The sequence below is a fragment of the Solea solea genome, chromosome 5 (genome assembly GCF_958295425.1).
Source record: "Solea solea chromosome 5, fSolSol10.1, whole genome shotgun sequence".
Taxonomy (NCBI): Eukaryota; Metazoa; Chordata; class Actinopteri; order Pleuronectiformes; family Soleidae; genus Solea; species Solea solea.
In genome coordinates, this window is record NC_081138.1 from 10,242,952 (window position 1) to 10,259,446 (window position 16,495).

At 38.2% G+C, this 16,495-nt stretch overlaps 1 protein-coding gene across 2 annotated transcripts in view; it reads left to right on the top strand.

Moving 5' to 3' along the window:
• The window catches only part of LOC131459443 (protein kinase C-binding protein NELL1-like), a 223,294-nt gene that overhangs the window by 52,707 nt on the left and 154,092 nt on the right, over positions 1 to 16,495 (top strand). For both annotated transcript variants that reach the window (XM_058629295.1, XM_058629296.1), the window contains exon 5: positions 11,346 to 11,442. In XM_058629295.1, the coding sequence (XP_058485278.1) occupies positions 11,346 to 11,442 (97 nt within the window). The remainder of the gene's footprint in view (positions 1 to 11,345; positions 11,443 to 16,495) is intronic.

Genomic DNA, 16,495 nt, shown 5'->3' on the forward strand with positions numbered 1-16,495 from the left:
GGTGTACATATATATTTATATATATATATATATATATATATATATATATATATATATATATATATACACACATACACCCACATGCTGCTATAATGTGCTGAACTATATATATATATATATATATATATATATATATATATATATATATATATATATATATATATATATATATATATATATACTGTGTATATTATAATATTAATTTTTCATAAGACTGCAAGACTGTAGCTCAGTGGTAGAGCAAGTTTTCTTTCAACTTGAAGTTTGTGGGTTTAGTTCCCAGGTCCATTAATCTAAATGACACTTAACCCCATGTTGCTCCTGACCAATGTGTCTGCAGTGTATGAGTGGGAACGAAAGATTTGTGATAGAAAACATGCTGCACATAGCTGCGCTGTTGGGATGGGTGAGTGAATGAGAGAATGGCAAAACTGTAGTGTAAAGCAACTTTGAGTTGTCATCAAGACTAGAAAAGTGCTCTATAAATACAAACCATTTAAATGAAAAGTGGCATGTGACACAGCAAAACAAGGGGGGACCCTTTTCACTACTGCACTAAGGGTTTAGCTGAAGACGTAAATGTGGTAGTAATTGGAACAGTGAACAATTCACTCCACCGTAGCAGAAAACTTGTCACTTGTGTAATTACGTTAACACACACATACACTCCCTCCCTTGCTCGACCACTCACTCATGCTCGTGTAAAAGAATACCAGTGTATACCGTGAAACAGTTGAAATTTAAACAATTTTTTAGAACTCTAATCTTTTAACTGACTAAAAACTACTATTAACTCATGGTGACATAATTTAAGTGACACATCGTGGGTACCTGCTGGGAAAAAAACAAAAACCCAGGGCACATTTAGTAGCTTTCAGTCCCCATCTCTACCCAGCAGTACTTTCAAATCTTTCAGTGATAGCACTTTCTGTGATCATGGAGCGAGATCTGGGCAAAAAATAGAACCCAGTAATTTAGCTCATTCAAAGGTCAAGAATGAGACCAATATTTGTGCATAGCCTTATTCTCATTCAAGAACCCGGAGATGATGCTCCCAGAAACGTGTGACATTCACAGCAACACAAATGAGATGCAGGTGTTATTGATGAACCCAGACCTTCTCATCGTTTTACTAATTTAATGTGTTACCTGTGTAACACTTTACATTACACTACAGTAACAATGTGTAACAATAATACATATTTTTAATGTAGGTAGTATTATAGTAATACCATCTTATTTCTTGGTTATAACAATGGTAATAGTGTGATAATAAGTTAATATTACAGCGAAACAACCCCACAACCATCATAATAAATACCTCTGGCTTCTTTCCACTTGTTTTTTTATGGGGTAAGATCATGGTGTGAACTACCGGGGAGCCAGGGGGGTCTCAGCCCCCCTTAATGAGACATGAGCTTCCCTGGAAACATGATTTGTGAGATGTTGGGGGCGTCTCTAAAATATTGGCAAAATATTGTTTTTTGATTGATTTGATCACAGATTTGATGTGTGTGTGGAGGTTGGATTCGATATGTGGCGATATGTGCTGACTTAAGGCAAGTAGACGTACAGGCTTGTAATAATGGATGTGTTGAGTTGAGTTGATACTTTTTTTGTAGTGGAGATGCAACCTAAACCGTGTCGTGCCGTGCCAAGGCTAGTAGAGCCGGTGGAAATACTAAAAATATGTCACAGGGGCCCCAGGCATTGCGTATTGAGCAGAAGATAAATCGATTGCACACACTGTGCATGTGTTCAAAGCCAGCACCGAGTCAGTGCCAAGATGAACAAGGAAGAATTATTAAATTTGTGATAAATTAGTAAAATAAAAAAATAGTTTCAGATTGGCTATTCAACGACATTCACTCCAGATGTATCAGCACCCTGCTCTATTTCCATTTTCCATAGCTGCATGATCACGGCTTGTTCAGTGTCCGACCCATCGCTCTCAACTACCGTGACTCAATGACTCTAAAACAGTGCAGGACCCATGTGTTATATAGTCCATTTAATAGTATTTAATTTTCAAAAACAATCGCGTCAACAACAGAGCTTTAAGATTTGAGGCACAGAACTTTATGTGATGCATTTAATTTGACGTTACACCAAAAAAAACAGAGAAGATGACGTTGTAAACATTGGATATAATAACATAAACAAAGACAAAATGGGCTGAGCCAGGGGAAAGACCGGGAAATAATGTCTGTTTGTTTACGTTTACAGTTCAAGCCGTTTCTGTGCGGATATTTAGCGACTTCACAGACCCTGCGACATTTTTAAATGTATTTAAAAAGTGACTAGCGACAAATCTACTTACTTTCTGAGCAGCATATTCTCTATCTTCACAGAAATGTGTGGAGGGCCCCTAAATGTGGGATTTCCCGAGCCTGCGAGCACTCGCCAGGGCCGGAAAGGCCCCGGCGAGAATTTAATAATTCTTCCTCGTTCATCCCGGTGCTGGCTTTGAACGCATGCGCAGTGTGTGCAATCGATGAATCTTAAATATCAAGATACACAATGGCTGGGGCCCCTGTGACGTATTTTTGAGAGTTATGTGACAGCTGCAGATTCATACTTTTAACTGTGGATTAAATTTTTTTTTTAAGTTGTAACTTTTTCAAATATGTGTGAATCTGTTATACAGTTATCTTACCCTATAGTTTTTCCACAAGTGTTTTAGATGTGAACTCGTCCTAATAACTCCGCATTACGATTGTAAACTCTGTGCTACACATGAAGTAAATAAGTGAGATTGAAGTTTCAAAGCTGAGCTGGGAGGTTTGTTTTTTAAAATGATGTGTTACCAGCTGAAACTCTTAGAAATAAGTGTACCATTGTCAGTGACTTAGCCGTTGGTCTTTCATGCCTGTCTGTCTGAACAACAGTGCTTATTTTTGTCAGGTTTTGTCAAGGGTACATTATTTACTAGATTTACAGTTTTTTTATGCTGAGGTTAGGAGAATGCGGGTGTCACAGAAACACTTTGTAGGTTCATCAATGGCAAGCATTACTTATGGAGAAGATGCATAACTGAATAACAATTGCACCTCATTGACACCTTTCTACAGTTCAGTGTCTAGTCAGAGGCTTAAAGAGGCTTTGGGTTAGTCATGCCTCACTATACGCGGGTGACTCGCAACATGATTTAGCGTGAGAATAAAATACTAATTATCTTCGGAGGATTTTTTTTGGAAAATGTGCTTAATAGTTCCTCTGCTTCAATGGTGTCCATTAGAAGAAAAGAGAAACAGAAAGAAAGAAAGAAAGAAAGAAAGAGAACAGAAAAAAGTTCAACCTTTGACATTTTCAAAATGTTAAAACTTTTGTCCAAATCTATGAGTGGAGATTACAAATGTCTGCACACTGTGTTTGTGATACTACCTGTTGTATGTGACTGTTAGTGGATGCTTGATTCTGCCACAGTTAGACAAGCAGATGCTTGAACAGCATGAGGACATGATAATGAAGAAGCATTTATTTGGCCTGTATTAATAAAACGATTGGCAAAAGATTTGATCTGATCTACATTATTCATCCCATTTGGTCTATTAATAATTCATGGATATAAATGTTTTCTATGTAACTGTGGCCTAAAGGTGCTGCTGCTGTGGCTGACAGAGGAGCCAATATTGGTTTCATTAGGAATGCAATGTCACTGGCCAGTGATCACCACTACCTTACATACATTTTTGACAAATTACATGACAACTGTCAGGGTTTCCTGTCATAGTGTGTAAACATATATAATTAGCATATTAAAAGCATAGTCCATTAGCCAAAAAGTAGTTGACTAAAAGAGAAGGCACTCAGAGAGCACTAACCTTCAACCAAGGCTGCTTAATTTATTATTTTTTTTCTAAATCTGGGTCACCACCAAAATCTAATAATTCCGTATTAGAGTAATTCATGAAATGATTTCCTTCCTTTTCTCCTAATTTTTGAATTATGAGTTATGCTGCTCACAGGTGGTGTGGTCAAAAACATAACCTCTTTATATTTATTATTGCCTTTATGATATAAAAGTAAATGTATTTTCTTCGGGTTGTTTGCAGAAGATGAGAAATCAGGCTCTAAAAATGACAAATGGTTACTTTAAGCCATTCATTATATATATATATATATATATATTTATATATATATATATATATATATATATGCAATACAATATTTTGATTCAGTCCAGGAAAACAGTGCAACAATAAATGAATGTGTTTAAGGTTGGCTGTGAGTTCATGAGGATACATTTACAGTAATATAATAAAATGATGACTGTAGTTTTGCTGTAATACTGGCAACTATGATATTTTAATGTCAGATTTCCTGTTTCTTCATTTCCACTCCATCAAATCTGTTGAATCTTTTTGTGCATTATATTTTTTGTCCATTGTGGCCATCACAGTGTTGCTACTGTGGAAATGGTTTTCACTAAAGAAAACGCAGAGACATTGGAACCTCTCTACCTCAAAGATCTCATAATGATATAACTCGCACATCTTTTGTGACCAGCAGGCAGAAAATTACATTCTGCTTTGCTCATTAAAGAGGCCAGTGAGCTGGAAGGTCTGTTCTTTTTTCTCACCTGCTAAGCAGCTCATCAGCTTGGCCAAAACTATTATTAGGACAAGAACAAGGCTGTTGAGTGAAATGGAACATTAGATTAATGATAGAGTTGCAATAAACCTCAACTCATCAATACTGTTTCTTTTTGTTCCGTTTTGTCCTGTGTTTCTCTTAATCCTTTTGTGATTATCTACTTGCGTTTCTGTTAATGGGCTGTAATCTCTCTTGTTTTTCTAGGTATCATAAGATCAATAGTGGTGATATGCATGGGGAGATACTGTATACGAACTAAATGCAGCTTTAAATATGCAATTCAGGTGTAACATTTTAATTTCCTCTGAAGGGCATTGTCAGCTCTGCTCAGCAGAGCAACATGAAGAGAGCACATTCATTGCTTCATTATACCTGAACATTGACGCCCCAGCTGAGATGAGGGTCTGTGCTAAGAATGATAATGAGTTGAAATCAGGTTAATAATGCCACATGATGTTGTCTGTAACCTTGAAACCTCTGCCCTTGTTCTTGGCAAGCGTCAGGCTTGAGATACAGTTGGTATCTCTTAGCAGAAAGCTCTTTTGTTGTTAGACTGGGTGGTTGTATTGTGAACGCTGCACAGGACACAGTGCACACTGAAAGCACAGAGGAAATTATACGTGGCCCTTGGGTCACTGATCAATGGGGCCACTCCAGTAGAATAATCCACATTTAGATCAATGTGTAGCTGCAGTTCCAGTGCAGCAGCTCATACAGGTCTCTCCCAGTAATTACTCCTCCTGCCCAAGGCACCCTAATTAAAGAAACTTTTAAATGTCAATGAATGGTGCTGGTGAAGTCTTTTTCCACTAATATCTGACTGGAATTGTCAGTCAGTGTTTATTTCTCTGCTGCAACTGTTAATGCTCATTATTTTTTCGGTTGCATTTCCATCTGAAATTTATTGAAAGAAACTTCAACTCTCTGAATAAACCTAATGCTTTTTGGCTTGTGTTGTGTCTTTCCTCATATACAACTGTAATAGTTAATACAATTGTATTGTTTTTGGTCTTTTTCCATTGCTCTTTGTCAGGAGCTAGGAATGTGTTTTATTGCTGTTGGAACACTCTTTTTATTGTTATTTGAAAAATAATCAGAGTTTTGAAAAACAAAACAAAAATGTGTGGACATACCTTACTCTCAGATCAGCTGCAGCCCTCAGGCTCTGTATGTAGGCGCTCAAATGGAGTCTCTGGTTAATGGCACAAGCCTTTGCACACTTTTAACATCCTCTCATTTGTTTCATGCAAAATACTGTATATCTGCAGTATTTATTTGTATGTCTTATCAGAAAAGGCCAGCAGCTGCTATCAACAGGTAAGGTTATTGTTCAGGTGAAGTAATTACCAATATCTGAGACAGAGAGGAAGCAGATGCAAAAGTCCTCTGGGAATTGGGTGACAAAGCTAGATTAGAGTGTGAGAGTATCTTCATCTACACACTGTAGGTAAAGCAAGTCATATCCCCTGTGCCAAGTTGGGGGTAAAGGAATTTGGGTCATTTTATCCATTAAACATGATACATCTGCTGTGTTATTAGGATATGCTCTAGTTTCAGGCACAATTTCCCTTAACCTTTTCAATGGTTCAGTGCTCCACTTCTCTTTAATGTATTTGCTTTGGGATCTTTTGGTCCAAAATGTTGGGACATATTGCTGAAAAATTAAAATCCTATCTTGCCTTTTTCTCAGCTATTATTTATGTCAGGGAGGTTTTTCCTCCTGCTGGATGTCATCTCTGACTGGATTTAACATTGAAATGGGCACACTCAAATTGCAGGCATGTCCTCTCAGTGCATAATGTAGACATATTTCATGCACTGTGGGAGGCAGAGCTCCAGTTTGAGTGCAGCTGGAACAGTTTGATTCATCCATATCACTTCAGAAGTATGAGAGAGACTGACGGATGCCCTTTTAGAGGTAGATGCTGCAGAGATGCAATGACAGCTGCCTGAATATAATACTTCCACTGAAGTCAAGGAAAAGAACAAAAGTGCATTCCGCTGTGCAACACAGCAACAGACCAAAAGATAACCCATTGATTCCACATGATATCAAAATGTTTAAAGCATAATGCACAAAATCGATATAATCCAATTAATTAACTTTCCCATTTAAAGAAAATGTGATGTCTTTATTAAAGTATCATGTATGTGTGTGCATATTGTGTGATATTCTGGAAACACTGCCTCACTGTAATTCCTCTACAGCTGAAGCTATTTTAACAGACTCTCTACTGCATGATATTCTACTGTTATTTTGTTTTTTTGTCAGAGAAGTGTTAACAAAAGATGTAACACAGACTTCCCTCTGTTGGCTCCAGGCTCATTTGTGATCTCCTGTGATGTGATCAGTCACATACCTGAAGATGAACGTGTTGAAGAGTTGTCTTTAACTCGTAAACTGTGTAATGGATTATTATATTATATATTATAATGGACCAGTCGCTGAGCTAGTTTATGTCCATTGAAATGCAGATGATTTGGGTCCACTCTTTAATTGTAGTTGTAATTGTAAATAATTTAGAAGAATAACAACAGGGTCTACCAAGTCTTTGAATAAGCAGTGTTGACAGTGGCATTCTCTACACAACAGTGCAGAGATTCATATTTAAATGAATTCATATCAAATCTTAGCAAATGGGCTGTAACTGAGCATCATCCCAATTATTACAAACACATTAGAGTTAGAACAGCCTAATTTGTATTCACAAAAGAAAGGTTGTCTTGCGTTAATCTGTGTGTGATTTGTTCATAATAGATCATGAGCTTTTTTGCTCCCCACAATTGCATGAGAGTATTGTGTGTTTTGGATTGGTTATTATGCTTGCTCACCAGGATGCATCATGGTGAATATCAAGGTTTTATTAGCTCAGTTCAAAGACAGTCAGTTTTTGTTCCCGACAGAACCTGCACTCCTCACGAAGTCATGTCACCCAGGAAATAATGGAGAAAAGGGGAAAGTTAGGAGTAAATCCAAAACAGAATGTTCTCTCCCAGCTAGATTAAGGAAGGAAATATAATTCCGGTATCTTTTATGTTTCCTCAAAATGGTTCTTTCACTTCACAAAATGTGTTCCTGTAAGACACAGAAGTTAACATGTGCTGGACTGTGAGGGGTCAGTACAGCACCCACATTGTTAACAGAGCTTAGTTTAAGCAGTCTTTGAATCTTTTACAAAATATTTTCTCCACCAAGAAATACAGTACAAAGTACAAAAGCTCAAGGTCGTCATTTAGTCGCACACAATGTATTTGTGCTCAATTAACTGAATCTATTTGAAGATGAATGTATATGTTCTCTGATAATTCATATTATTTACTGGACGATAAAAGGTTATCAAACACTAGCCTGAATTACACGCACATTTTGCAAGTTTTCCTGCCCAACATATTAGTAACCACCGATCCCACAGATCTCCCACTCGTCTTCTGTGACATGACACAAACCACAAACAGCTTTGCTGTTGGCAGAGAGTTAATGGGCAGGTTTGAGAATTTTACCCACAGTGGGCTAAGTGATTCAATCAGGACTTTGACTCCCAATGTCTGACTTCATATCTCACTAGTCTCACTTATGAATATGAGAGCTATTAGTTTTGGGGTTTTGTATAGGTTGGCTGTGGATCATGTTTGAGGCTTTATTTAGTGTTTGTTGATGTAGATGTGGGTCTCTATCTGTCTCACTCACATTCACATACCCACAGATACCAATCAAGGTTAAGAGGGGCAGTGTAAAAGTGGAGCACTGTTGCCCTATTTAACTGGTTATGGATGAAGTGATGGGTCTGGTTCATCTGGCTCTGCTGTATTATGTATTTCCTTCAAGCTTCTCTACGTCCAACAAGCTTTCAATGCCAAATTAAAGCTATACTGTTGAGGATTTCTGTCCTGGTTGATTTGGAGACACTAATGCTTATTGTTGTCTCAACAACTGTGATTTAATAGAACAGGTCCCAGCATTTATATGGCCACAAACACGCCTTGAGCAGCTGCTGCTCAAAAATAAAACAGAATAGCAGCTGTTTTTATGTTTAGAAGAAGCCAAACAAACTCACATTGTGTTAATCAATGTTGTGTCAGTCAATGATTGGAGTTTTTTCCATGGCAAACAGGAGTAAATATACCTTTCTGGGAAGTTGGTCTCTCTTTGTTAGTCTTTCATTTCCCACACATATGATGACAATAACTGTATGTAAATACAGGTCATGACATAATGCAACTATTTTCAAAAGTTATTGTCGTAAAAGGCAAAAGCTGTTAACACAGCTTTTGTATCACAGAGACAAAAAAAAAAAAACGTTCACACTTAACTTTCACACCAACCTCAATTCATCTGGGGTCTGATTAATCAAAACATGTATAAAATAACACAAAGCTATCAGTATGTTTATTTTTTTTGACATTACATTTTTCCAATTCATTTAATGCAATTAATTATACACTCTTCTGTATTGAATCCTGCATTATGTTGATCAGAAAGCACAGTGACACGTACTATACAGTATGCTGACTGCTTTACAGTATATCCTCTATAATTAGTAGCTGATAGCCTGTGGTGTCAGACCATGCAAACATGCCCATGAGCATCACAATTCTAATTGGCGTCATCTTCATCACCCCTTCTGGGCATTTCTTATGTTAATCATCTGCTCTTCACTGCTGCTGAGCTGCTGACAAGATGGGAAGGTGAAGAAAGAAAAGGTGGGGAGAGGTTGGTGGAAACAAAATAGAATGTAATCACATGACCTCTACATTCTTTACCTCGGTGATGGCTCACCCAGCAGGTGAGGAATCAGAATGGTGCAGCATAAACAGCATTTAGGGCTCTGCAGCTTTTATGCATCAGCTAAGTGCAGAATAAAATATGCATTTATATGTCATTGGAAACAAAAGCCAGTTAAGTGTCACTTACAGGATGCTTCTAATGGATAATAACTAAAATACATAAATAGTTTCTTAATTTTCATGGTAAGGATTCATTTACAGAGTTACTTGGATATTTTGACATATTCTTCTGCAATTTGGTACATTTGATGTGACATGTTTGAGACATCCTCTCACTGAAAATAGCTTTTAGGCTGAGAGAAGGCTCCACATTGAAATGTTCTGCATGTTTTTAGTTTGAGACTTATGTTCCAAAGTACACACACACACACACTCCCACTCACCACCTCCCTGAAAGTCATGCCTCCACAAACCTAAATGCACACGTTACTGCACTCACACACGGCACAAACACACACAAGCAACACACACAAAACACACATACTATGACTAAATTGGTCTGGACAACACAGAAATCACAGCACATACAATTCACACATATTTACCTGTCCAGCAGAAAAATTGCTACTTTTACTTCAGTGTCACTTTTGATCATTTCATGTCCTTCAGCTGGCTCCATCACTGAAAAGTGGCACCAATGTTTACCAGAGTTTTGCTTCATTTGCTGTCCATCTCTTTTTTTGCTGCACGGCCAAATCCATTCACTTGCTTAACTCAGTAGCTTTTGCTCCGGAGGTCAAAGGGACTGTGTATTCTGGTCTAAGTTTCTCTACCATCTCTGCTGTGACTTACTGTATACCTTGTAGCTGCTTCTGTGTGTCTGGTGAAGTGTTGAGTTCTGTATCCCGAGGCAGGTAAGACCTGCAGCATGCACCTGCAGGCAAGCAGGCAGGCGTGATTAAGATTGACAGGTAAACAAGCCAATCCATGCTGAGCTGAGACAAGCCATTACAAGTTTGAACACTGCTGTGTTGTTTCCTTGCTAATTCTCTTCCCTTTTCTCTGGGCTGGCCAAGTAACTTGATTAGCTGTGCGTGATTTTATATGTTTGGGTTGGTGACAACCTTTAGTAAACAATATTATGTACAGACAAACCAAAACTCAAAGCTAAATGTGATGTTAATGACATTGTGGGTAGCAAAACAAAAAAACTAATAGATATCTCTGTCAGCTTGAGAGCTGGAGGGATTAAAATACTTAAAATGACAATGATTTATGTGCAGAGGATCAATATGGTCATATATCAAGACAAGCTACCTGCCCAGCTGCTGACCTTTGACCTTCTGAGTCGAATTTTCTATGCTTTGCTTTGATTTGGGAAAAATAGGTTTATTTGGTATGAATACTTTGACTTTGTTGAGCATGGACAAAATGTTTTTGTTCTTTTAGGTAAAGCTTATCATGTTGTTGAAGCCATCATTGTACTAAATCTGTCATGGAGAACAAGCACAGAATGCCCTCATAATGAAAAGAGACAAAGAGAGAAATCATCCTGTCATGCTGAGCATGTGTCCCTGCATGCACTCACATTGTGAGGAGGAGGGTAGAGACCGACAAATTATTCTTTGACATCCAGAGACCCACCCAAGCTCACTGGCATTATAAAGCCCACCTCAGTGCAGCGGAGATGGAGCTGAATGACTCTGAGGATGTTTGCTTTTAATAATGCCAAAGCTTGTTTGTATTTATGTCAGTAGTTTGATGTTTAATCCAGCCTACATGCCACGTCCAGATATCTTTAAAGTGTTAGAGAGCCTTGGGGCGAAACTGGCTGTCATGCTTGAGGAGAACAAGCATGCTCTACACTGTGTGCAGGAGGGAGTGGACATGCACATAGACTGATGGATTTACTCTGGTATTCAACTGTGCAGGATAAGTGTTCCTGCCAGACTAGGACAAAAAGTGAAATGTGTTTTTTTGTCGTTATCATAACCAAATCTTGTCTTCTGGTTTGTTGTTCGCAGGATTTATGAGCGGGTGATAGACCCTCCTCAGATGGAGCTTACCCCCGGCAGTGGAGTGTGGCTGGGCCAGCACGGCCACAAGCACGGCCTGTTCAAGGTAAGAACATACACTAACACATACAGGACTCTGCATTGACTTCCATTTATTTGGACAGCTTAACCAATCCTTAACCATAATTAGTTACACTAAATTATGTTCAGGCCAAGGGGAAAATCTGGATGCAACACAAATATAGGAGACCCCCTATTCCCAGTTCCCAACAACACACACTATTTTAAAGGTTTATTAAAAACAAACACAATGTCTCCTAGCAGCCCAGCTGTGACTGGTTCAAGGGAAGTTCAATTTAGCTGGGACAATCTGGCCTTTTAAACTGGAACCTCCTGTGCAGGACCAATTAGCTCACAGGATCCACCTGAGCAAACGCACATCAGTCACACACACCTGCAGCCCATCACAAACAATTAGAGATGAACAGACACAAAGAAAGAAAGTGCAACCCTGGGTTTGTTACAACATCTAACCTTAACCTGACCACCACACACATCTTACCTCAAAGCTTTACCTCAAGTTACAAATAAGCGCCTCATTAGGACCAAACTGTGATCCCTATGAAGAGTATCTATAATTCCTGCAAGATAATTAAGCTGCAAGATAATTAAGCACACACACACACACACACACACACACACACACACACACACTCTCATTTATCTTTCACATGACTGAAAATGTTCACATTTAAGGTTACCTGGAATATAAGGGCATATTAGATTTCCATTTGGCTGTGTGGGTAAGAGAACCAGGTGGAAGATACAAGAGAGAAGTACTGAAGGACTACAAAGAGCTCAGTGTGTGCTTTGAAACATGTATTCCCAAGCCCATTACTATTCTGTCGATTTTTAATCACAGCTCATTTAGTCAGGCTCCTGCATGCTCTCACAGCAGGGATGGACAATCACAAGTACATGTACTTGCTCTTGATATTCCCACCTCTCCTGGCCACCTGCTATGCAATCGATGGAGCTTTTATTTTTGTCTAACATATTGATTAGCCACCAGACCCTGCTGTGGTGTAAATTATTTCTCATTCTCATGCTCATGAATTGACACTATTGCTGCCGCACATTAATCCACTGTTCCTCTTCTACTTCATCCTTCATCCCCTATTGTGTCAAGGCTTCTAGGAGCCTTGGTTCGATCTCCATTATCTAATTACCTACCCACAGTTGACTCAGTTGGCTAGACTTCGTCTGTCTATCACTTATGTGCAAAGGGTGCTCAAATGTGGAAGGCAGAGAAGGATGTGTGGAAGTGCTCTGGCTTGTGTGTTTATATGTAAGTGCACTTGAAATTCAGGATCTGTTACTTAGTTTACCAAAAAAAAAACATTTGTTGGTTCAGCTTTAAGTGTTTTTGTAACACAAGAAAATGTTAAAATGACAACAGGAAATAGATTGTGATATGTCTTGTGGTCCTGGTCAGTTTAACCACTGTGTTACTGGTGCCTTGGCGTGTAACTAGGGCTGCACGATAAATTGTTCAAAAATTGCAATCTCGATTCACAACTATGTGACCTCATTTCTAAATGACAATGATTATTCTGCATTTTATTTCATGAGCTGCATCACAAATAAACAATCCTATTTTTCTCTCGGTCGCTGCCTTCTCTCTCCACATATGAAGCACCTTTACATCACGTGATTCAGTGGAGGTGGAAGCCTGTCTGCAGTTGAGAGTGTGGCACAGAACATGGGAGAAAATGTGTGCCAAAGAGAAATAAATACAAAATGGATGGTGATGAAAACCCAGGTGTCTCACATTTTCCCAGGTTTATGACTTCACTAGTCGAGCGAGTGCATTTGCCAAGGCAGCAGCTTTGGGTTAGCGGTAGGAGTTAACGTGTAGTCGTGCTACAACCACAACACTGTTTTTCCCCTCTGCATGCCTGCAGGACGTTACACTGGGGGCGTGGTTAAATCCTCAATTACACCTTTGTTTTTGAAGCTCGAGATCCTGATGTCGTTTTGATCGATATTCAATTTACAATCGTGGTTTTAACTACTATTGATATTATGTTAAATGTTTTAATACAATAATACAATACAATGTGTTAATAATAATAGTTCTTCAAACTAATAATAAGTTATGCAGCAGAACTCTATCACTTTTGGTCAGTTTAAGTAAACTAGCTAAACTAGCAACAACTAGCTAACTGCTGTGTTAGGTTCATCACCGTAAAGCCTATGCTACAAATATGGATTAAAAAAAAAAAAAAAAAAAAAAGAAGAGACAGGAATTATACTAGATATTTTTTAAACAATAAAATATAACTATGGGTTGTAATTTACTACTTGCAAAATTCAGTGGGTTAGTCTGCTGGCTGATTATGGCCCACCCTGAGACACAGGAGACATTTCAGGCATGCAGGCTGCTGTCTAATCTAAATATTAAACTATATTTCGTATAGGGTTATTTATTTTAACATCGGAGACAGACAGTCTCCGATGTTCCACCACTTCCTGTCTTTACTGTCTTTACTTTGCGAGCTAAGTTAAAGGCTGGCCACCAGTGAAATCATAATTCCCGTGCTGGATGAGAGGCTGGGCCTGCGTGTCCCTCTGACTGATCTCTGGCTTGTGACCATCTCTGCCACTGGTAGTCCTGGTCATCCCCACAGGGTAGGAAACCTGTGGGGATATTCTACGACATTGTTGTTATTGTTCAGCTGCAATGCTGTTGTAAATTGGCACTTGTTGTTCTGTATGTCTGTCTGTCTCTTTCTTTCACCCCTTTGTTCTTACCTTCTCATGTCTGCCGGAATATACAGCATGTGCAAAAGAATAAACTGTAGGTGGTTAGGTAAAGCAGCAACTGTAATCTGTCATATGCAGGGCTCACAAGTAGGATAATGATAAGAAGAGCTAAATAGGCCTTTAAATAAAACATATTAAGTCCTCACAGTGGATTGAGATGCCCCATTTCTGCGTACTGCTTTCTCTCAGGAGCCTTTCAATATGGAGGAGCAACTGTAATAAATTATCTTTATCTAAATCCCTTGTACCAAGAATGCTGACTCCTCAGGGACACTGCAGGCTCATTTGGAACCAGTGCTTTTGTGAGCTCAGTGTTTCATGCAATTCAGAACAGCAATGAATCTAACACAGACAGTGATGGAAAGCTTGAAAATGTTACACAAGGTAGCATGAAGGAGGAAAAGCCAAACCTGAACATGAGTGATGTACAGCTTAGATCTCTCCATTAGTCTGTCTTTACTTCCCGTATGATGCACTTGTCTCTTTAAACAAAGAGTGAAATCAACCCACCTTCTCATCTTGACAATATATAAATCTATAAATCTAAATCTATATAAATGTCCCTTATATCATTAAGGGACATAGACTGTACTCAGTACAAGTCCACAATACTGATATATTAGCATTCAAAATACAATAGAATTGATGCTTCAGACATACATAGCATATATTTTATTAACATTTAAAATGTGAACTGCAGCTTAGGAAATACATCATTGTGTGTGCTTCACTGTGTTTCAAAAATGTCACTACGACTGTAATCTGTTCAAAATTCACAGTCCTTTTCAATCATTAGAGAATGTTCATGAAGTATAATTGACACTCTAATTGACTATGCTTTTTTTCTCACTGTCTGACATGAAATCAGACAATTACTTTTCCTGTTTTAGGTCCGTTAGGATTACCAAAATGATTTCTACTTGCTAAATGCCAGAATAATGAGAGAAGGATTTTTTTTAGACAATTTTTTATTGAAATGTCCTCACTCCATATATGGTGTGTACAATATTTGGCAAAGCCACAAAAGAAGACCACACCCGCAGGCAGTGGGATCATTAGAGAATGTTCATGAAGTATAATTGACACTCCAAAAGAGAGGAATTCAAGACACTTAGATGTAGAAAAAATGTCCTTAATATAAAAATCCTTTCTACATTGCAATGTCTCTGATGCCCTACCTTTGGACTGACACCATGATTGTATTCATTCTGTTCACACTTGTGTGATAGAGTAGAATAATCTGAAAAAGTAGAATAAAAAAGAGTGTTCACTGCTGCAGTGAGGAGGACTTCTACTGCACGCATTCAGCGAATGTATTTCATTGGCTTTTGCGAAGTCATTTGCATACTGGATATTGTCAGTTTGCACATCGTTCAAACACAAATGATGATACTATCGCAGATAGATATATATCGCCTGCCTCTCACTCTAAGACAAAACATTTGTGAATGATCAAAGTGTGGGACAATATGGATTTCATGACAAAATGTCACCATATATCACTATCAATGTCACCCTAAAGTCAAAGTTGGCCAGACATTCAGTCAGTCCATTATTTACTACTTCTTATCCTGTGAGGGTCACAGTGAGCTGGAGCTAATCCCGTCTGACAATGGATGAGAGACAGATTATGGCCAAATATGCAGATTGTATTATTACTCTTTAAAACAAGCTAACTGGGAATTATGACTGTAGGGATGTGCAGACATGTGGAGTGAAGATAACTTTATTAGCAATAACAGTAAGTGAAGTGAATATTTGGGGACACAAAAAAAATAACCTAATGATCCTTAAAGGGAAACTACCATAATGGGAATATATTTTAGTTTTTATAACTCATTCTTGCAAGGACAACTTATTTATTTTATATGCACAAGAGACTAGGAAAAACAAACACCTTTCACAAATTCAGGTGATCAGTAGCACACACAAATTTGCACTTCATTTGTGTTGTTTTTTTGTTTGCATTCCCTATTCTAAGCATTTTATCTCAACCCCTAATCAATTGGAATTCTAACTTTGTAAAGTTACAAAGAGAGTGGCAGTCTCATCCCTGTGGATCATTTTAGTGCAGTAAAATTGCAGTGCTTGTTATGAATTTAGCTGTTTAGAGATGGCTGTTTGCATAGCTTGTGGCATTGGTGGTTGCTTTCATGGTCATACAAAACAATTGACACGTGATTTACAAACGGCAACAACACTATAAGCCATTTTCTAGACATAAAACAGAAAGAAATTAGAACAGCCTAATAACATCAGCAAGTTACATACAGTTGAAACCAGAAGTTTACATACACTATATAAAAAGACACATATGCTTTTTTTCTCACTGT